Source organism: Leucoraja erinacea, chromosome 15, assembly GCF_028641065.1.
Source record: "Leucoraja erinacea ecotype New England chromosome 15, Leri_hhj_1, whole genome shotgun sequence".
In the NCBI taxonomy this organism is placed as follows: domain Eukaryota; kingdom Metazoa; phylum Chordata; class Chondrichthyes; order Rajiformes; family Rajidae; genus Leucoraja; species Leucoraja erinaceus.
Genome location: NC_073391.1, coordinates 18,586,015 through 18,609,896, shown reverse-complemented (window position 1 = coordinate 18,609,896; position 23,882 = coordinate 18,586,015). Strand labels below are relative to the sequence as shown.

Sequence of the window (23,882 nt, the reverse complement as noted above, 5' to 3'; positions counted from 1 at the left end):
CAGGAGCAGAATTAGGTTATCGGCCCATCTTTCCCTCTCAACCCCGTTTTCCTGCCTTCTTGCCATAATCTCTGACATCTGTACTAATCAAGAATTTATCAATCTCCAACTTAAATGAATTCCACAGATTCACCACCTTCTGACTAAAGATATTCCTCCTCATCTCCTTTCTAAAGGCACATATTTTTATTCTGAGGCTATGGTCTCTGGTCCTAGAGGGCACACAAGAATCAGACACTAAAGGTGGGCCTGTAGTCCCATAAAGGCCAGACTGGGCATGGATAGTAGGATCCTTCCCTGAAGGACATTAGTGAACCAGGTGGATTTTTATAACAGTCTAGTAACTTTTGTCTCCATCATTGCTAAGAATCATTTCTCTTACCAAAATTCTGGAATATTAACCTCGGTAAAACTCCAGCTGTCGTGATGGAATTTGAACACTTTTTTTTGGATTAATAATCCAGGTTCCTAGATTATAAGTAATAAATTAGTAAGGATGCCTTTAGCTGACAAATGTGAATGACATCAAGAGGGGAGGCTTTCTCAGACACCACAATGCTCAACGCCGTTTCACGTTCAGACGTAAATGCAGGGTTCAGTACCATGGTCTCCTGGCCTCTTCCTGTCTGAAGGTTTCCTGCTGCATTCTGAACATTGCTGGGAGCTGGCCTTCCTTGTATAATTGACCACATCTCAGCCAAGCAGACCGGCTTTATGACAACGTATTTCCCCTCATGATTCTCCCCCAGTGACAATATAAACTTAAAAGTAAATCAAGGCCAATTTTCCAAAGCCATATGTTTTTTTTTTGCTGCTTCTCTTTGTTTTGTTTAAAAGTCTACAGCCTTGCCTTTCCTCAGTCTCCATCTAATTCTTACTGATACAACCACAGAATGATATCAGCTCTGCTAGCCTGTTGGCTTTTAGCGTCCAAGCAATACGTTAGCGCTCCTGGGTGAGGCTTTCCGCGTTGCTGTTTATCAGCAAAGCCTTCCTGTTCACACATTTATTTCCCATACAGATATGACATTACAAGGCATCAGTGTGTGGGTTTTTCCATTGCTGAGCAGTCTTAGGAATGAGTCTGTTGGCACTGAAAACATAATTCAAACGTAAGTTGTTCCCAAATTTCCACTGATTAATGGGAGCATGAAGACAACAGGAACCAAGTAAGTAAAGGGGCCGACGGCTTTAAAAGGTACAGCGAACGAAGACTGCTCTGACATAAAACACGGTTAAATAAAAATAGACTGGAAGAAAGCTTTGTAAACAAAAACTCTGTTAAACATCTTTGTTTTTAATTGATTTTTTATTTAGTTTGCTTTTTTTCTATGGCGTTAATCTTATATTCTCAGAGTAACTAAAATGTATTTCAGTCACAGGATATGAGACTCTGAAACCATTGTGCTCTAGAAGATATTTTCACTGGAACTTGCAGTGGTATTAACTGTTAATACAGATGTGCAACTCGTATACAGTATATATCTATTAAAACTCTGATCTTGTTATCTTCCGGCTTGCGCGGTCTTTCTATTTACGCAAAGACGGTTTGCGATAGCGCTATGAATTTTCGCCAGTTCACGAATGCTGCGCGTGGACCAAGTTTTGTTCCGATCGGTTGAATGTCGTAAAAGTTAGCGAGGTTTAAATAATCTTAAAAAACGCGCGTGCGCAGATCGATCTCCTCTCCTGCCAGTCAGCGCCGCGTGTATTAGTCTCTTCTCCTGTCACTCCCCGGGACGGTCCGCCCCTTCCTGCATCATCGCGTCTTTACTGGAGCTGAGGATGGCCGGCGGAGGTTTCCAATCGGACACAATTTTCGGAGGGACCAGAAGCGACCCGAAGCAGCCCAGCCCAGCCCAGCATCGGAGACTCTGCCCATCCCAGCCCAGCATCGGAGACCCAGTCCAGCCCAGAGTCAGAGATGTCGCCGATGTCGCCAAATGGAAAGCGGAGACTCTGATCCCGGCGGAGGAGAATGACCAGCGACCAGCACCCGCTGTGAGTCCCCATCACATCGCCAATTCCAGCCATTAGACTCTGCCCACTCGCCCTTCCCCTCCCAGCTTCGGAGACCGCACCACCCGCCCAGAGTCAGAGATGTCGCCAATGCCAGCCAAACGGAAAGCGGAGACTCTGACATCCCGGGGGGGGAGAGTGCAGTGACCAGCGACCAGCACCACAGCTGTGTGAGGATCCCCAAATGTAATTATGTTGTGTCAATTCCAGCCATTACCCCTGCAGAAACCACTCGTTTGGCTCCAGGGGTCCCCCTCCTCCCTTGACTCTTGATGTTCCCCTCTCCCCCATGGCTCTTCCCCCGTCTTTTCACCGAGCTCACTCCCTACACACCCCTCCCTCCCACACAATCCCCCCCCACACACACCCCCTCCCCCCACAAGGCACCCTGCCCACACACACCCCCCCCACCTACACACATCCTCCCGCCCACAAACAGGTCCCACAGTCTAGTACATAACTAAAATTCATATCTTGTGCTCTTTCGTTTTTTTGATTTGCGCAAATACGGTACGCGATAGCACTCCGATTTTTCGCCACCTTACTCACCTGTGCTGCAAATGCAACAAGTTTTGTTCCGATTGATGGTATATTAAAAAAGTTATTAAGGTTTAAAAATCTTTTAAAAATGTGCATGCGCAGATTGGTCTCCTCTCCTGTCAGTCGACACCACGGCCGGGATGCCAACACCCCTTCCTGCACTGCGGCCTCTCCCGCCTCACTCACAAATGCAGTGAAAGTTATGTTATTTGGATAATATAAATCTCAGCCAGTGAAGCAATGTATGTCTGAAGAAGGGTCCCGACCCGAAACGTCACCCATCCCTTCTATCCAGAAATGCTGCCTGTCCCGCTGAGTTACTCCAGCATTTTGTGTCTACCGTCAATTTAAACCAGCATCTGCAGTTCTTTACTACACAAAGCAATGTAGGTACAAAGCTTGATTAAATGGGGAATTACCTCATCAAATCGACTCTGCCTTAACAACTATGTTGTCACTATAGGCAGCCTTAAGTATTATTGTTACCAGATAGCCACTATTAATTTACGCCAGTCAGACAACAACAGCTGATAAAATTATTTACAGCAGATGTCAGTCACTTTAATAACTCTACTATTTGACCCTCAGTTAGACATCCTCATTTGTAAAATTTACATTCTTACTATTTTGAGTTCCTTCGAAAACAAAACGTGCCCGGAATCTGAAATTAAAACTGAAAATGCTGATTCTTATAACCAAATTTACTTTCTGGTTTCTGAATTTCAAAATAAATAGCATCTTTTGATCTTGCATTAATAATGCTGCAGAATAGATTTGCTTCCCTGTGTTGTCTTTATGATGGCTAGAATTTAGGAGATTGAGGGGGGATCTTATAGAAACTTACAAAATTCTTAAGAGGTTGGACAGGCTAGATGCAGGAAGACTGTTCCCGATGTTGGGGAAGTCCAGGACAAGGGGTCACAGCTTAAGGATAGAGGGGAAATCCTTTAGGACTGAGATGAGAAAAACTTTTTTCACACAGAGAGTGGTGAATCTCTGGAACTCTCTGCCACAGAAGGTAGTTGAGGCCATTTCATTGGCTATATTTAAGAGGGAGTTAGATGTGGCCCTTGTGGCTAAAGGGATCAGGGGGTATGGAGAGAAGGCAGGTACGAGATACTGAGTTGGATGATCAGCCATGATCATATTGAATGGCGGTGCAGGCTCGAAGGGCCGAATGGCCTACTCCTGCACCTATTTTCTATGTTTCTATGTTCCCGGAACCCAGCTTACCACTTGTTCTTTCAACTTGCGGTTCACGTATCTACTGGATACTTGTTGGTCAAAGTGCATGGACAATGGTTAGTTATTCACAGATACAATTAAAAAGAATGTTTTGATAAGATTTGGTGGCAGCACCATGGCACAGCGGGTAGAGCTGGTGGTTCACAGGGCCAAAGGCCAGGTTCAATCATGAACTCAGCTGCTGTCTGTGTGGAGTCTACACGTTCTTCCTGTCTCCTTGTGGGGTTCCTCAAGGTGTTCAGGTTTCTTCCAGCATCCCAAAGACATGCAGGTTTGCAGGTTAATTGGCCTCCATAAATTGCCCCTAGTATGCAGCGAGTGGGTGAGAAAATGAGATAACATTGAACTAGTGTGAACAGGTGATCGATGGTTGACAGGGACTCGGTGGACCAAGGGGCCTATTTCTATGCTGTAGCTTTAAAGTCAACTAAACTAAACATCTTTACAAGACACAGTTTTTATTATCATTTATTACCAGCTCCTCTGTGCCTGCTGATATCACCGATACAGATTGTACTGCTGTGCTACCAGATCCTGCTGTCACCTCTCCAACCGACGACATTACCTTTCTCCACGATAATGCTGAGCAGTCTGCTTTAAGGTACTGAACATTCATATGCATTGGCATCATTTTAATATTTTCAGATAGATCCTCGATGTGTAATTTTAGCAGTGGCTTGGCTCTACATTTTTCAAGCCTCCAGCTGGATAAGTTGATAAAGTGTCAGATAAACGGTGACTTCACGTCAATCAGATGACCAATGACTTTCCATTCACCCACTAATAAGAAAGAGCAGTGTTTTACAATGTTACAAATTTACACCCTTCTGGCAAATTGATATTTATTTTAGACAGTAGACAATAGGCCATTCGGCCCTTTGAGCCAGCACCAGCATTCAATGTGATCATGGCTGATCTTCCCCAATCAGTACCCCATTCCTGCCTTCTTCCCATATCCCCTGACTCCGCTATCTTCAAGAGCCCTATCTAGCTCTCTCTTGAAAGTATCCAGAGAATCGGCCTCAACCGTCCTCTGAGGCAGAGAATTCCACAGACTCACAACTCTCTGTGTGAAAAAGAGAGTTGTGTGAATTTTCCAGAAACAATTTATTTATAAAATAGGTAATTAATCAAAATTAGCCAAACTTTATGTCATTGGAATTTTGTCATCTAATTTAGACCATTTATACTGGACTATCGCTTTAATCAGAGGCGGGACATTTGGGGAGAACTATTTTCCTTTTCTTTCGTGGCTGTGATCATTTGATTTGAAGAATCGGAAATCAGTATTTCCCTTATTTACATTTTGACTTTTTTTGGGCTGACATTTAATACAATATATGTTGATTTCTGGCAATCCAATATAGTGGCTGATTGCCAATTTTCCTTTGGTTTGCTTAAGGGAAAATAAAACTTTAATTCTAAAGAAATTGAAATGTTTATTTCTCATGCAAACACTTGAATGGTAATAAAGTTAATGAGTAACACACATGTGTGGTTATGATAATTTAGGCCATTTGGGACTGAGATGAGGAAAATCTTTCTCAGCCAGAGAGTTGTGAATCTGTGGAATTCTCTGCCCCAGAAGGCAGTGGAGGCCAATTCAGTGGATGTTTTCAAGAGATTTAGCTCTTGGGGCTAACGGAATGAAGGGATATGGGGAAAAAGCAGGAACAGGGCACTGATTCTGGATGATCAGCCATGATCATATCGAATGGTGGTGCTGGCGAATGGCCCACTCCTGCACCTATTTTCTATGTTTCTATGATAAAGGCCACTTATGGTGTAAAGAGCAGAAATGCAAGTGAGATGAGTCACGCTTGAACTGGGCAGGGTTTATCCCATTGGCCACTTTCAGCATTGAAAAACTGATAATGCAGTCAACGTTGTCAGTCTTGGTGCCTTTTACAATGGCTGCTATCTCTCCAAGAAATTAAAAGAATTCTGAGAAAATCTTTAATTAGTTTTACAGGAACAGCAAGCGACCAGTTTAATGGGAACTTTCGCTGTAACTCACGCAATTGCTGCAGTTGGATTGAAATATTGTAACTGCAGCAAAACCCCTTGAGCCAAATAAAGAGCACTGTGTCCTCACAGAAGAGAGGAAAAATCACCCTCTATGTAGTCCAGTTTGGCTATAATTTATCCTTTATTCCGAAGAACAATGCAGTGTGCTATCCTGCTTCATAATATACTGCAGATGCTTTGTAATAAGTCAAAAGATGTCAGAAAACGGAATATTGTGTTCATCTACAGTAGCTTTACAAGTCAATACATTAGTGTGGACCTCAACCAGCTTATGGACAAATGGCATTCTGATATGTAGCACAAAGGGAGCCTTGATGCACAGAGCAAAGGCTTGATCTTGCAGTGGATGAAGGGATTTGCAGACATAAATAACAATTCCCCTGCCCGCAAGGGATGACATGAGGCCACTGCGCAATTCGGTGCAGTTTCTGGATCATAAGCATCTGGGTGCATGTCAAGGGGCTAGTGATAAAAGGGAGCCAGCCAAGGAGAATATAACATCCAGATCTGAAAAAGGACAATATCTGCATTCTTTTCCATCATACGTATGCTGGGAGTGTACTGGAAACTAATATGTCGAAGATACAGTCGGTTGAGAAGAACACATTTGATGTGCAAAAGAATGATGTGTGGCTTTGCCCACATTTGTAGGTTATGCCTGTTATGTCCCAGTCTGTGTTGCTATATGTGCTGTGGGACAAATGTTTACTATATTCACTGTTCCCTATTGCAACTATTCATAAGCCTTTAGAGTCAAATGAAGCCTGAAGTTGGTGGGGGAGAGAGCAGATGTGCGTGTTGCACAGCTGGTGTGGGTCCCACTGGCTTTTCCTTCCACTGCTGCTACTCCGATTCATACAACTGCTGTGGATACTGCATCACAAGCTGGATCCCTCTCCTATTAGCCACGAGCCGCAGTCTGTGAACTCCGGAAGCTCTGATCTTCCTGGGAAATTGCAGTCAAAACGGCTTGTGTTTATTGATGTTACTGAGAGTATTTGTTGCACTCCCATTGTGGAAACCCTAATCCGGATCTGCGTTTTGCTAACTGTGCTCTGATATTGTAGCCCATTTGGAGTCCAGCAAGGGAGACTGAAGGTGAGGCAGTTCTCCACATTTACAATGCAGAACCAGCTGAACTATTTAACCCAGTGTAGGCCTGGAGCAGGAACATAATTGCTACTGCTTTCAATGGAGGGAAATGGCTGTGAGGGCTGAAGGTGCAAATATAGATTTTTTTAATTGATTGAGCGTATTTAGCTGTTTTTAAGTGTTTTGGGGAGTGGCTGAGTGAAAGATCAAAGACCATGGGACTGAGCACGAGGGAGACGAAACATCCTTGGAGTGGGTGAGAGGCAGACTAGAGACCCTGGGAATGGGTGAGAGAGTACAGAGTCTCTGCTGGTTGACAAGAGGGAGAGTAGAGACTGGGAAGAAACTCTCACCTGAGGGAGACCAGAGAGAGGTAGTGAGGAGGAAGGAGAGTAGAAACTGAGACTGGGTGAGAGGGGGGCCAGAGACTATTGGAGTGGATGAGAGGGAGGTCAGAGATTGTGAATGTGGGAGTGGATGAGAGGGAGGCCAGGAACTGGGTGACTCAGAGACCAGAAATTGTGAATGTGAGGGTGCTGCCACATTTCAAAGTGGTAGCGGGTTGGATAATCTGGAACAGGGTGTGATATAACACAGGATCTGCACTTTCCACAGAATTGCGATGTAAGCAGTACACTTTGCAGTTCTACACAACATTAGACTGAGGGTGCTGGGTCCCAGGTTAATTCCAGCATGGCCACTGAGCACACGTGGTGGAGCTATTCATGGTGGATTTTATTATGATGACTGCATTAGAGGAAACACGGCTAATGCCTGAGTTTTAGGCAGAATATGATATCAGTCAGGATGCAACGTTGCTTTGCTGTGAATATGTAGCTCACCACCTCAATTAACCTCACAAAGCTGAGGATGTATTCCACTGCAGGAAGGACCCCTCAATAGGGATTGTTGGCTAGCTTTAGGTTACAATCGATTGATTTTTCTACTGGCCGTAGCTATGATTTTCCTATTATCCAGGGTTGCTGAAGTGTACAATAATTATGTATTTTCCTAAAAGCTCCTCTGCAAACTAGTTTCTTCACAGCACCGTTGGAATACTGGACTTGAACCCCATCTAGCCTGATTGTTGGTCAAAATGCAAAGATGAAAAAAAACCCAATCATAATAAAGAGGTCAAGCCACATTATGAACACTTTGGATGGTCACCCTCAGTGCATTTTATTGCAAAGTACTCTATATACAATATGATTCTTTCTAGAATTTAACATTTCACGATCAAACTGCATGATGCATAATTCACAAGCATTCACACCTGGTTTAATCCACGTGTTGCCCAGAATATGAACCCACCTGTATCTTCAAGCATTCAGATCTCTCACTGCTCACAGATTGCAGAGGAGCTGCCAGTTCAGCTATTTTAACGGTATATGGTGTGTGTTAAGAATCTAGATTTTTTTAAATTGTTATATTGGATTTATTAATGAACACTGTTATTTGTGTATTTTGTGATTTGAAACCAACATATTTTAGGAAATGAATGCATGCTCTAAAATATATTGTTTATCTTGCTGTTAACATTTCAGTGTTGCTGTGCCTAGTGATACTGAAGAGCACGAAAGTCGTCTTTTCCTGCCTATAACTCCTCCTTCATCTCCACAATCTGAAGGTGTCGAAGAACATTTTAACCTTCTAAAAGAGTTTGAGTAAGTACTGCAGCAGTCTTATTGTTGATGAGAAATGTTGATTTTCATAGAATCATAGAAACACATCGGCCCTTTGGTACACAGATCCATGTTGACAACCACACTAAACATGTATCTGTACACTGTGGATGGTTCAAATGTAACCATGTATATTCTTTCCGCTGACTGGTTAGCACATGACGAAGGCTTTTCACTGTACCTCGGTACATGTGACAATAAACTAAAGACATCCTATTTTCTAACACTTGGCCTATGGCTTTCTATGTCAGTGCTTCAAGTGCTCATGTAACTACATCTTAAATGTAATGGGATCCTTCTGTCTTCATCACCCTCTCAGATAGTTTATTACTCATTCTGGTCATCCTGGTGAAAATAATTCTTCTTCAGATCCATACGAACCTTCCATTCCTTACCTTGAACTTACTCCCTTTTGTTTACCCCTGCTATCTGCCCTTTCAGTGTAAGAACCTGAAATGCAAGGATCAATTGTTTCTTGTAAGTGAGCATCATTTAAGTGGCACAGGATAATCCAGCTACTGGCATGTATTATCAGAATCACAAAGAAAGGGTAAAGCTAAAGCCCGACATGCAGTCATATCTCACTGCTCTGAGCTTCAAATCATGCCACAACTCTGTGAAATTGTTCTTTTTTGTCTTTGGCAGTTCCTGGATAAATGCTGCCATTGAGTATGGATATTAAGCTACCTGACAAAGAGTAATGTTAGCAGGAATCAAAAACTGTTTGAGCAACAGAATGCATTTGTTTTGTTTGCTTGTTTTAGTGACGTTTTATCAACAAGAACATCTTCCTCTGTCTATCTAGTACCAGGCAACCTCAGGCAAAACAAGCAAGGGCATCACCACAGTAATTTCCAGGAGGTTATAAATTGACCTTGGCGGCAGTCTAAGGACGTGCTGTACATTTATATATGATCACTGTCCTCTGTGTATTCTATTCCCTTGGCTGAATAAGTGACAATTAGCAATGTATTAAAAACATAGATTCCATCTCTCCATCTGAAAATACAGTAAAATACATTAGTTAAACGATGTAGTGGGGGCGGCACAGCACTAGAGTTGTGTCTTATAGCAGCGGAGACCCGGGTTCATTCCTGACTTTGGGTACTGTCTGTATGGAGTTTGTATGTTCTCCCTGTGACCGGGTGCTCCAGTTTCCTCCCACACTCCAAAGATGTACAAGTTTGTAGGTTAACTGGCTTCAGTAAATTTGGAAATTGTCCATTGTGTGTGGGATAGTTTAGTTTAGTTTAGAGGTAAAACGTGGAAACAGACCCTTCATACCACCGAATCCGCGCTGATTACAGAATTGCTTCTGTTTTGGTCTAGAGTATAACAAAACACAGAGCCAGCAATGAATAATCATGCATTATCCTGCACACTAGGGACATTTTTACTGAAGCCAATTAACCTACAAACCTGAATGTCTTTGGAGTGTGGGAGGAAACTGGAGCACCCGGGGGAAAAACCCACGCGGTCACGGGGAGAAACGTACAAACTCCGTACAGACAGAACCCATAGTCAGGATCGAACCCGGGTCTCTGGCGTTGTAAAGCAGTAACTCTACCTTTGTGCCCCAGTGATATGGGATGATCGCTGGTCAGTGTGGAAATGGTGGGGCAAAGGCCCTGTTTCTGTGCTGTATCTCTAAAGTCTAATATTTATTAAAATATACTCGGCTTCCCAATGCGTGAGTTTTTATGATCATCTGCTGCTGGCAGATGTCATCCTAACTGGACACATGTAGTGAACAATTCGCACGTTTCCCTAGACTTTTCATCTTTTTTACAACTTATAGCGATTTAAATATTTAAAACATTTTTGGTTTGGTCTTGTACTTCCAGCGGTTGAAACAAGTTCATAACACTGAGTGAAATATTGGACATGTATTTAAGCCTGTGAACCTAGACTGGATGTTGCTTATTTACCTTATCCCTCTGTTTTTCCAGCAATACTTTGAATGGTGATATTGCAGAGCCAATTCTTGCTCCTCCTCCTGTCTGCAGCAATAATGATGGTCTTGGAGTTGACCATGTTTTGAAAAGGTATTACAATCAGCAAAAGGTTTTGTTCTGTGACATTCATCTTGTAGAACAAAGGTTTTACTCAGTCAGGTCTCAATTTTACAATTATTAATAGAAGAATATTAGTTTCTGCTTTTTTATTCAGTCATCAATGTGTTCATTCCTTGTTAATGGGCACATTTGATGACAATGCTCTAACCAAGACATTGGAAAAAGTTGGGTAACTCGCATATCAATCATGCTTGGATTGGCGCAGTGATAGAGTTGCTGCCTTACAGCACCGGAGACCCGGGTTCAATTCTGACTACAGGTGCTGTCTGTAGAGTTTGTACATTCTTCCTGTGACTGCATAGGTTTTCCTCATTTTCCCTGTTTTCCTCCCACACTCCAAAGACATATAGATTTGTAGGTTAATTATTTCTGTAAAGTGCAACTTGTCCCTATTGTGAGGGACAGTGTTAGTGTACGGGGTAACTGGTCAGAGCGGACTCGGTGAATTGAAAGGCCTGTTTCCACGCCGTATCTCTAAAGTCTAAAGTAAATCACAGAAATGTTATAAGTGAGTGTGATTGATTTTACACACAATATTTCTAACAGTGCATATAAGTATCCTCTATACTGTGCAACTTTCTGGACAGATTTCCCTACTATTATTGAAAGATGGTTGTGCTGTTTTTACTCCTCCATTATTTTCTGAGTAAATTATCGTACAATAGAATGTGAGTCATATGCTCCAACCCAGTTCCACCTCACCAGCTGGTACAGAGTTATCAATAAATAAAACTTTTGTTATAGCTTCGCTGTGCCTAATGAATGATTAGATCTCTTCCTCCTGCACAACAGTATTGTGAAGATTCTTTTGTTGTTAGTATGGTAATATACTGAATTCACGTAATTATGTGCAGTGCTTTGTGTTGTGGTAAATCTCATGAAGTGTTTATACAGTATATCTTAATGTTAACTCTGTGTATTGCATTCCTACATCCTGCTCAATTTGTATTTTGGTTTAGTCATATTTATGAATGCAGTATAATAGAGCAATGGAAAATTAATTTGTTCCACAGTTAAAAAATAATAAAGTTACACTGGGGTAAGAAATAAATCCACATGAAATTCAACAAACTGCAGGGGCTGGAAGTCTGAAATAAAAGAGGAGGAGACAGAATTTTTGAGCCCCAAAAGCCCAGCTAGTGCAGAGCATTCAAGACAATTGTTATTTAGCAAGATCTTTGCCCAAATCAACTTGCATTATTAAATATTGTGACGTTGACTTATTAACACACCTAACACATCGTGTTAACACAGTGACTGGAATGTCAAGTGTCCGAAAGCATTGAAATACCCATATCTGCCGAAATGTATTCCTTTTTATTCCTGTATTACATAGTGCCATAGAGCGATGCAGCACAGAAACTGCCAAATTTATCCTTTTGAAAGTGAGGCCTCTTCAATAGTAGACAGCAGATTGACAGTGATCTAATATAAAGCAAAGTACTCCAGCCTAAATTAAACATTTTGAAGTAGACTCCTTCTGCAGCACCTGTTACTTAAGATGTTCTGTTCTGATGTATATACTGTAAATGGGTAATGCATTTTCACACCCTAAGATGCAATCTGCTGATATTACTTTGGACATTGAGTAATCATCAGACTATTGCAATAGATAAATAAGAGCCCAAGAATATTATTGTTCTGTGATTAGCCAAATAACTTTGACCTACATAGTGCAAAGTACAATGAATTTCGGAAATCTCAAAGCAATGGAAATTATTAGATCAGGGCAGTCCAGTGGCACAGCAGTAGAGTTGCTGTCTTACAGCACCAGAAACCCAGGTTTGATCCTGACTACGGGTGATGTCTGTATGGAGTTTGTATGTTCCCCCTGTGACAATGTGGGTTTTCTCCAGTTTCCACCCACATTCCTAAAATGTACAAGTTTTTAGATTAATTGGTCTGTGTAAAATTGCCCCCAGTGCGTGAGTAGTGTGTGGGTGGTCATTGGTTGGTGTGGACTCGGTGGGCCAAAGCCCTGTTTCCACGCTGTATCTCTAAACTAAACTAAACTAAACTAAATCAAGTAGCAACAGTGAAGAAATAAAGAGACTTGATATTTCAAACCTTTCACCAGTTCTTAGTTTTATTATGTTCTGTTTTACATTGAAGAGATTAATTCGTAGACTATAATCAAACATGGATACAAAACCTCTGGCAAATTCAAATACATAATGCCTGGTAAATCTGGCACTTTCAATCTGGTTCCTGGAAAAGAGGGCAAACTCGAGGTAATGAACCGTTTATTAAACAAATCTTTTATTACCTTGGAGTCTGTGAATGGTTTGGCTGTGACATACATTTCAACACAATATTGTGGCCATGGGAGCAAAGGACTTCTCAGAATGCACGATAACAATTGAGACTTTTTGTAGCAATTTTCTTTGTAATGATGTTTTGAAGTGCTGATGGGATGCCATTAGACTTGTGTAACATATCTAAACAGAATGCAGAACTTTCCTAACCTAGGAAAATTTGATTTCCCACAAAATTCATCAAGCAACCACCTTCTGGAGCCTGGCGAATCAAACTAAATTGAACTTAATCCAGATCTAAAAAAATCAAAAGTCAGCCAATCTCTGGGTAGACCAAGGAAAGACACAAAATGCTGGAGTAACTGCAGATCAGGTAAACATCCCTGTAGGACACGGTAGCTGATGATTTGGGTCGGGACCGTTCTTCAGATGTTTCAGTACGAAGAAAGATCCTGACACAAAACGTCACCTAGTGATATTCTCCAGGGATGCTGCCTGACCTGCTGAGTTACTGCCACATTTAACCAAGCCTCCCTTGGTAAACCCACATTTGCAGCTCCTTGTAGATAAAGCCAGGCTGACTTATTATAAATAAATGTACCAAAGTTCAGAAGTTGCCAAGAGCCCAATAGAACCTGATTATAAGTGTAGGAAAGAACTGCAGATACTGATTTAAACTGAAGATAGACACAAAAAGCTGGAGTAACTCTGCGGCAGGATCTCTGGAGAGAAGGAATGGGTGACGTTTCGGGTTGAGACCTTCAGACTGGTTAGGGATAATGGAAATGAGAGATATAGACAATGATGTAGCGAGATAAAGAACAATGAATGAAAGATATGCAAAAAGTTCCAATTATATACGTATTGCATTAGTGCTGTGATGGGTCTCAAGCAAATTACAATTCCTTGAGTTGGGCCAGGTTTGGACTGGCCCTGGTTGGATTGGGTTTTCGATGCGTTTTAACTCTTGTACCTGAACAGATCTCTATGCCATGACACTCCATTGTGTGAAGAGCGTGTGACCACAAGCAACTGCAAGGAACAGAGGAATAGGTGAACCTTGTGGGTGAAAATATGCAGGCAAAGGGATAGTGTGATGATTGAAAGGATTTCTGGATTTGGTGGAGCGGACTTGGGCCTTATTGTAAAAAATATTTAATTGTGCTATAAATGAAGGTCTGTCTCAAATGTTGAAATGCAGGATATTATAGTGATCACTGAAGGTTCTGGAATAAAGAGGGCAGCTGCTAGAAGTAGATGCAAGGGCAGGTGGGACTGGTGTAGCTGGGACATGTTGGCCAGTGTGGGCAAGTTGGGCCCGAAGGGCCTGTTTCCACACTGTATCACTCTATGACTCTAATAGTGTACATAGAAACTAACTGCAAGTATGGAAGTAATTTCTAGGATCTGCAAAGGGATTTGAATGAATGTAATTGCCAAGTGATTGAGTCCAGTGCTGACTCACCAGTTGCTATTGTTTAGACATGTATTCTCCGTGGTTATATTGTTGAATTGGTTTGTTGTTCTCTTCCCGTATTCATTCAATTGACCGTAGGGCATAATTGGTGCTGCAACTGGGCATTAATTTCTAGCCATAATTACACTTTAGACAGTGAATATGAATGTAGTTGTTTTCAATGTTCTCGTTTGGCCAGATTTACTGAATGAAGATTCCACTGTGTCAGTTCAGTGTTGCAAATTTCAAGCAAAACGTCAATGTTCCTATTGATCCACGCAGTTTAGAAGCAATTAAATATAAAGATCAATTGCTCATTAACAAGAGGTATCCGTGCCATACTGGGATCATACTCCACATGATAACAAACAACGACCTGGACACTACTGTGCCTGAAACAACCTATAAAATGGCTTGGTGTCTATGTTTTATTAGAGATCGGTTATGGCAGAGGTGAAAGTAAACTAGTGTAGGTCAGTATGCATACCAGTACAAAAGTGACCCAAGCAATCAGTTTAAACAGGTTAAATTGGCAATGTTACTGATAGAGCCATATTGATAGGAATCTTAAATTACTTTCATCACTGGAGATTGTGTGTCAGCTAAAGACTGAGATGGAGAAGATGAAGGTTGTCTGATTCAGCTGCTGGTTGAGAAGGTAGGGAGATCAAGGTGGACTTATGGCATTGCATTGGGAGAGTGTTCTTAGTGGTTGATGCAGAGGATTTAATTTTTAGTTTTAGAGATGCAGCATGGAAACAGGCCCTTTGGCCCTCCAAGTCCTTGCTGACCAATGATCACCCATACAACAGTTCTAGCTTACACACTGGGGACAATTAACAGGCTAACTAACTAACAAACCGGCAAGTCTTTAAAATGTGGGAGGAAATCAGAGCACCTGGATAAAACTCATGCGATCATAGGGAGAATGTACAAACTCCGTACAGCCAGCGCTCGTAGTCAGAATTGAACCCAGGTCGCTGGTGCTGTAAGGCAGCAACTCTATCGTGGCACCGCTATGCACCACAGTGTGTGATGTGCGCATTTATCATCTAGTGGGGAACAGCTGTCTTGCTCCGCAAAGAGAAATGTAGTAGAAATAAAAGCTGATATATATGTGGGCACCATCAGCTACTGATAGTCCCTTGTAAGGACCATTCGTTTAATCACTAAATACAGAGAGTATAGACCACAAAGGAGTCAATATCCCAGGAGCATGATATGCTTGTTCAGATTTTACATAAGCTTTAAACTAAACAGAGGCAGTGTTTATAAACTTCAGGAAGTAAGGAGTGATTTAAAATCACAAATGTGTTCTAATATTGCAGTTTTAACATTGATGTTAAATTGGCAAAAGCTTTAACCTAACAAAAAGAGATGCTGCCAGTTTAACTTAACATATACAAAGAAATGTTGATTATAATTATTTTTCTCCAGCGTTTCTGTGCCGACTGAATGTGAAGGGACAGTAGTTGCTCCTCTTGCTTCAACACCTCCTTCACTTTCACCTCTACAATCAGATGATGAAGTCGAGCCATCCATTGACATAACTAGTCTGCATGAACAACATGTGAGGTATGTAGTGCAAGACTTTCTAAAAGAAAATTAGGTTAATTATGGTTTTTGAAGTTCTAAGCATCACTGAGGATCAGACAGGACAAAAAAAATGAGAAGGATATGCTTCTAGCATGGAGACTGCCTGTTTAAGGTTATATTGTTATTTAATGACCTGATTATACTTTCTGCTCTTTCTAAAAGTCATTTGCGCTCCAAATAAAGTTCAAAATCTATCCTCAAGCTTATATTAATTATTAAGATGGGAAACAATCAATAGACAATAGGTGCAGGAGTAGGCCATTCGCCCCTTCGAGCCAGCACAATCATTCAATGTGATCATGGCTGATCATCCCCAATCACTACCCCGTTCCTGCCTTCTCTCCATATCCCCTGACTCCGCTATCTTTAATCATAGAACATGGACCAGTACAGCATAAGAATGGGCCCTTTGGCCCACAATGTTTGTGCTGAACATGATGCCAAGTTAAACTGATCTCATCTGTCTCCACATGACCCATAATCCTCAATTCTTTGCATTTCCATGTGAAAATCTAAAAGCATCTTAAAAGCATCATCTTATCTATGTCCAATGCGTTCCAGGTCCCCACCACTCTGTGTGGGGGGGAAAGAAACGTGCCCTGCACGCACATCTCCATTAAACTTTCCCCCTCTCGCGTTATGGCTATGTCTTGGACATTTCCACCCTGGGAGAATGGTTCTGACTGTCTACCCTATCGATGGCTCTCATAATTTCATCCACCTCTAAAAGTTTCTCCTCACCCTCCAACATTCCAGAGAAAACCATCCAAGTTTTTCCATCCTCTCCCTGCAGCTGAAACCCTCTAATCCAGGCAGCATTCTGGCAAACCTCTCCAAAGCCTCAACATCCATCCAGTGATGGGGTGACCAGACCTGCTTGCAACACTCCGAATGCAGCTTAACCAAAGTCTCCGAGAGCTGTATCATGACCATATTTTATAGAATTCCAGAATGAACTGGTGTCATTACCTGAAGCTGAAGGCTACAATATTGAAGCTTGTGAAGGTTAACCAAATTGTTGAGGATGGGCTATTCAGGTTCATGTCCTTTTACCTTAGCTTTGTACTTACTGTTGCATAATTTTCTTATTTTTGTTATTTTTCTATCCTTCTTCTTGACCAAGCCAAAAGTGACCAATGCACATTTTCATTGGAACTCAAAATCAAACTATGTGTAATATGTTTGGTTAATATCGCCATCATATTTGGGTGCCCCCCCCCTTGGGTGCCCCCCCACCACCCCACTGATCTTGTTGCTCTACAACACGAAACCAATAAGTGAACCCACCATCCTATGCATTCTCGGTCCCACATTTGTTAAATCTCAATGTGATATGGGTAACCTGTGGAAACATACATTTTGGATATTGTAGGACAACGGTATTCAATACAAAGTACTCAAACTTGTGTAATACTTTTGGTTAATATCGCCATCATATTTGGGTGCCCCCCCCCTTGGGTGCCCCCCCACCACCCCACTGATCTTGTTGCTCTACAACACGAAACCAATAAGTGAACCCCCCCATCCTATGCATAACTAAAAATCCCATGTGATAATTATAAAGATTATAAATTATTAAACTTAAGTTTCAGTTTCTTTCTTCGCTTTAGATTCTTACCATTCAAAATTATTTAGATTTGTGTAAAATTATAATGAAACCAACCGAGCTTAGAGGTAACTGATGCTGCCCAACAATACTTTGTAATAATCGAGATGATAGGAAAATGGATATGAGTTTTGTAAATATCTGAAAAAATATGTGAATAGATATCTGAAATTTGAAAGCATTCTTTCTTAACAACCTGGGCTAGATGTGTGTACATTAATTACTCTTTTTGCTGTACGATAAATATTAAAATGATTTGCAATAACATCCGCTCTGTTAGTTTAATGTAACAAATTCAAAAGAGAGAATACCTTCTGAGCTGGCGTCTTATGTTTCACATTTTGCAGTGCGTCCGTGTCTCGTGATTTGCAAAAGCCAATAGATTCTCGTTTTGCATCTGAATCACCTCCTATTTCACCTGAAGGCTTCAACAAACCACAGACTGATGCAACAGGTCTTCAAGAGCCTCTGAGGTATGTGGTGGAAAATAATGTTTATGTTCTTATTATCCTGAGACTGCATTGTTTTCTATCTTTACAGCAAAGCGGAATTAATAGAAGATTATAATAGGTTTTGGTTTGCTGTATTTTAGTGTTGAGTGTTACTGACTGACTGACATGTATGTTTTGAACTTCACAACTGAGAAAACACTTGGGGATTTAAATTGGACAATGTCCAAAAATACATTTGGGCATTATGATACACAATTAACACACACCCATTACGTGCACACGGGAGGCCAAATTGAAGCTGCCCGTGCACTTTCATATTAACAAGGTACAGTCACCACATCCCATGCTGTGCATTGGCTGTGTATGTCAACACGTGTTTAGCATGACTCAAAACTAGTGTGTCGCAATTAAAGGAAGCCTGCATACTTAAAGCAGCTCTCTCGTGTGAAAATGTTGGGCACAACGCGAAGCAAAAGGAACAATTTGGATGGATCTGCAGGATGGAGGAAATTAAATAAAAACAGAAAATGCAGGAAATACTCAGGGGGGTTAGGCGATATCTGTCGAGGGTGAAACGGAATCAACATTTTAGTTACATGACCTTTCACCAGAACCTCCTGTTGTAGTTGTAGTTAAAGGTTATTGAACTGAAATGTTAACTCCGTTCCTCTCACCAAAGATGATAGAACATAGAACAGCACAGCACAAGAACACGCCCTTTGGCCCACAATGTCTTTGCTGAACACGATGCAAACACCAACACCTGCCTATAATCCATATCTTTCTATTTCTTTCATATTCATATGACTATCCCAAAGTCTCTTAAATGCCACTATTGTGTTTGCCCTACAATGTGTAACTTTGTGCATCCCCGACACACATGCAAACTCGCCACCAACAACTGCCCCGTATATCTATGAACTTTCCCCTCTCACCGTTCTATGTCCTCATATTTTATATTTTTATCCCAAAAGTCTGACTGTACATAATGCCTCTCACATTTGATATAGTTCTATCAGGTCTCCCTGCAACTCTATCGTGCAGAGTAAACAAATGTCTGTCCAATGCTGTACATCATCCATCCCCTCCATTGAGTCAACTCGCCCCGTATATCTACTGTAAACTTTGCCCCTCTCACCGTAAAGCTATGTCCTCTGGTATTTTATTTTTTTCCATCCTGGGAAAAAGATTCTGACTGTACATCTTATTTATGCCTCTCATCATTTGATATAGTTCTATCAGGCCTCCCTGCAACCTCTGGCGTTGCAGAGAAAACAATCAATGTCTGTCCAATGCATCTGAATCTGTAGCTAATACCCCTCAATCCTGGCCTGAGTGGCCTCCTTCCATGCTGTACCCATTTTATTTTTATGAGAGCAAAAATCATACAGTGGAGGATGAGCCTGAAGGACATGCCGATGAAGAGTCAGTCCCTTTCACTTCATTTTTACTGTTGGTTTCTCTAATTCAGGCACTTGCCTCTGCACCCATAGTGTGATTAAAAGGTTTTGATGTGATGTGGTACAAGGTCCACGAGTCAGAGCTGAAGGTGTTAGTTTGCCAGAGGGTGGGTTTGCACATTAGTTCCATGAAAGGCTTGGATAAACTAGGCTACAGAGAAGGGGTCAGTGGGCTTCTGATATTCCTGGTGCACTGTAGAAGCCTGTGTTGTACATTTAAGAAGCATGAAGGAGGCCAGCAACAAATTGATTTGGAGGCCATCCTTTCCCAATTGGAATTGGTAGCACCCCCTCATCAACACGCCTGTGCACCAACCATGAACGGACATCCCAACTCCTCGTGTCACACCCGTTAACATTCCTACTCCTAATGTCACACCATGCCAAGCCGACGTTTGAACAATGGGAGTTTAGATTCTTTACTTACGTTCTCAACTGGCTGCATGGAAACATAGACTGCTATCATCAGGGTTCTGGATACCAGTGTGTAGCAGTCTTGCAGCCCTTCCATTCTCCTCGACAAAAACTCTGCTCTCTTAAGGTACTTTGCCGGTACCTGTTCTCCCCTTAACGCCTTGACTTTTTCTAGATGTCCTCAGTTTTCATTGTCCTGGTCACGTTCATTATCTCAAGGAAGTCCGACCAGGTCATTCATGTCAGGCCTTTAAGTTATTTAGTACTTTAGTATTCACTTTGGAGATGACTCAAACTTAAAAATGTCTGAAATGATATACTGTAGAATGTAGCCAGAAATAACTCAGCAACGAACCCGTAAATAGTTGAAGATCCATTTCCATGGCATAAATGTGTGGAGGACAGGGCATACTCCATCATATCATTGAATGCTTGTTCGACTGTGGGAGCCTGGAGGAATGTGTCAACAGCAGAGTAGAATGGCATAGATGGGGGAGACAGTCAGCCCTTTTGCCCCAGGTGGAAATGTCAGAGACTGGAGGGTATAGTTTTAAGGTGAGAGGGGCAAAGTTTAAAGGAGATGTGTAGGGCATGATTTTGCACAGATTGGTGAGTGCCTGACACATGCTACCAGCGGAGGCAGCTATTAAATTAAAAGGCGTTTTATATAGGCACGTGGATATGCAGGGAATGGAAGGGATATCTGAGGGCAGAGGGATTAGTTCCACTTGGCACCATATTCGACAGAACATTGTGGACCTATTCTTTTGTTGTACTGCTCAATGTTCTAAAACCAAACACGTCAGTGTAACACTCTGGTACACAAAAATGCTGGAGAAACTCAGAGTGTAACACTCTGACCTCATGATCCACCGTTCAGCATGTTGCTCACGATAGGTGCACGTGCTCTCTCTACTATGAATATGGTTTGTTTATGGAAGTGTGAGTGTTGCGGTTCCACCGCAATCACCAAAGAGATCTCGTTGTGCCTTAAAAAACTGATGCCACAGATTTCAGTCGGAACCTCTTGTTCTTTCTTGTGCTGGAAGCGCACTCTAGTGGTTAAATTCTGTTATCACATGAATTTGACCAGATATGTATGACTGGTCTCGGTTGTTCTCGGTCACGGTGCTGAAGAAATCTTGAATTTCAATTTCTTTGCTGTTTTTTAGACATTAACGGCTACTTAGTTAATGGACTGAAATAAAGGAATGGGATGCTTGTAATATGGATGAAGCTTTTCCTCGACCAGTGCCATAATGGACGACAGATGGCACAATGGGCTAAGTGTTCGGCTGGCGACCGGAAGGTAGCCGGTTCGAATCCCGCTTGGAGTGCATACTGTCGTTGTGTCCTTGGGGCAAGACACTTCACCCACCTTTGCCTGTGTGTAATGTAATGTAATTATGTGAAGCACTTTGGGGTCAATGCAAGTTGACTGAAAATGTGCTATATAAATAAGATTATTATTATTATAATTTATTACGTCAAACCAAAGAAAACTATCAACGGGATAAACGCAGAAGGAGGTCATTTGGCCCATTGCGCTTGTGACAGTTCTTTGAGGAACTATCCAATCTGTGCCACTCTCCACCCTTTTCCCAACAATTCTGCAATGTTAGGAGGTTTGATGTTATGGTTGTTGGGCCTGCAGCGGTGCATTAAAAGATCTTTGTGCAATGGACCAGTGATTGTTTTGTCTCATGCAGAATTGGTGACGGAAATCCAGCTTGGCAGGGAGTATGTCTGGGCTTCGAGGAAGAGAAATGATGGGATAATGGAGAAGGGTTGTGGATTGGATCGCCACTGGAAAAGAGACGGTTGCCAGCAATGCATTGACAAGAGAGGTGGCGGGGGAATGGGGACTGTGGTGGGATGCAGGGGTTTCAAGAGCAGTTGGTAAGTGTACAGGGTCTTGGTGAGACCACACCTGGAGTATTGCGTACAGTTTTGGTCTCCTAATCTGAGGAAATACATTCTTGCCATAGAGGGAGTACAGAGAAGGTTCACCAGACTGATTCCTGGGATGCCAGGACTTTCATATGAAGAAAGACTGGATAGACTTGGCTTGTACTCGCTAGAATTTAGAAGATTGATGGGGGATCTTATAGAAATTTACAAAATTATTCCAGGCTAGATGCAGGAAGATTGTTCCCGATGTTGGGGAAGTCCAGAACAAGGTGTCACAGTTTAAGGATAAGGGGGAACTCTTTTAGGACCGAGATGAGAAAAACATTTTTCACACAGAGAGTGGTGAATCTCTGGAATTCTCTGCCACAGAAGGTAGTTGAGGCCAGTTCATTGGCTATATTTAAGAGGGAGTTAGATGTGGCCCTTGTGCTAAGGGGATAAGGGGGTATGGAGAGAAGGCAGGTACAGGATCCTGAGTTGGATGATTAGCCATGATCATATTGAATGGCGGTGCAGGCTTAAAGGGCCGAATGGCCTACTCCTGCACTTATTTTCTATGTTTCTATATTGGGCTGCTGTTCACTTTGAGCAGAAGGTTTGGTGAGTTGTTAATAGCTGGTAAGACAGCCACAAACTATTGTTCAAGATATTTGACTGTCATTAGATCTCTAAGGGAGGAGCTGGATTAATTGCCAACCCTTTGATAATAACGGAAGGGAAATGTGGGCGGTGGTCAACCCTGATAGAGACTGTGGAATGGCAAAGAAGCAAAAACAAATGTTGTTTATGACTAGGATAGGGAATGTTTAGAGGGATATGGGCCAAGCATGGGCAAATGGACTAGCTTAGATGGGTCAGCATGGACGAGGTGGGATCATGGGCCTGTTTCCACACGATATGATTCTTATGACTATATGGACTATGACTTAATTTAGGTCCATTTCAACATTCTGAGAAGGGCAGAATCAGCTGACTGGAAAAATTAAGGCAAGAGATTGTCAAGATCCACATTTATGTGGACAGCATAAGATCATTGCGTGTGGAAAAAGGTATGCTTTGTTATTGTTTAAATTGTGCAGTAAATCGAAAGGTGATTTTCAGAAATTGACGTATTAAAAAAGTGAACTACCGGTAATTTATTACTAAATTGAAAACACTTTGAACCAGAAGCAGTGGATGAATCTTATTACCTTTAAGATCCATCTTAGGAATCTAAATCAACTTGGGATGTTTTGCTTTCTATTTCTTCACACTGTTAAAAGAAAAAGGTACAATAGGCCAAAATCTGCTGTGGCTGGACATCCAACCACATTCCTTGTTAACTAGACTTATTCTTGCACAGTTTGACTTTTAAACTTGGTGAAATTGGAAGTGCAAGATAATACCATTATAGTGAGAGAACTGGTCATCTGAGTGAACAGGTCAAGTAACTATGGATCATCTTAACCCATCAATCTTTGAAAGATAAAGAGGAGAACAAAATATAAATTAGAATGGGAGAATTCAATGATGGATTGTCAGTAAAAAGGGAAATAAACTTCATTAAAGACTGAAAAATTAATGAGAAATTCCTAAGCAACAACAACATTTGAAGTAATTAAGTCACAAGGTCATAAATTCATATGTTATAGGAGCAGAATTAGACCATTCGGCCCATCAAGTTTACTCTGCCACTCAATCATGGCTGATCTATCTTTTCCTCTCAACCTCATTCTCCTGCCTTCTCCCCATAACCCTTGACACCCGCACTAATCAAGAATCTAACAATCTCCACCTTAAAAACATCCGTAGTCCAAATGGAAGAGTTAAACTTAAGTGCCTGTCTCTGTATTTGAGCTCGAGGTTTTAGATAAATTCTGCACAGTTGCTGGTCAAAATGATTGAGTGGCAGCGTGCATCTCGATGACTGCAATGCGCCAGGACAGGACGGCAACGTCTGAAGGTGCGAGCAAAGGTAGATAATGAAGGAGGCATATTGGATACTTACTTTAATTCAGGCACGTGCCATGAGTAATTACTCAGGGTAGGCAGTCAGTCAGCTTTAAAAAATA

The 23,882-nt window shown here is 41.8% G+C and overlaps 1 protein-coding gene across 1 annotated transcript in view; it reads left to right on the top strand.

Moving 5' to 3' along the window:
- LOC129704006 (uncharacterized) overlaps positions 1 to 23,882 on the top strand; it is a 234,455-nt gene that overhangs the window by 107,616 nt on the left and 102,957 nt on the right. Inside the window, exons 12-16 of the mRNA XM_055646803.1 lie at positions 4,283 to 4,405; positions 8,469 to 8,588; positions 10,556 to 10,651; positions 15,830 to 15,967; positions 17,942 to 18,067. Of these exons, the coding sequence (XP_055502778.1) occupies positions 4,283 to 4,405; positions 8,469 to 8,588; positions 10,556 to 10,651; positions 15,830 to 15,967; positions 17,942 to 18,067 (603 nt within the window). The remainder of the gene's footprint in view (positions 1 to 4,282; positions 4,406 to 8,468; positions 8,589 to 10,555; positions 10,652 to 15,829; positions 15,968 to 17,941; positions 18,068 to 23,882) is intronic.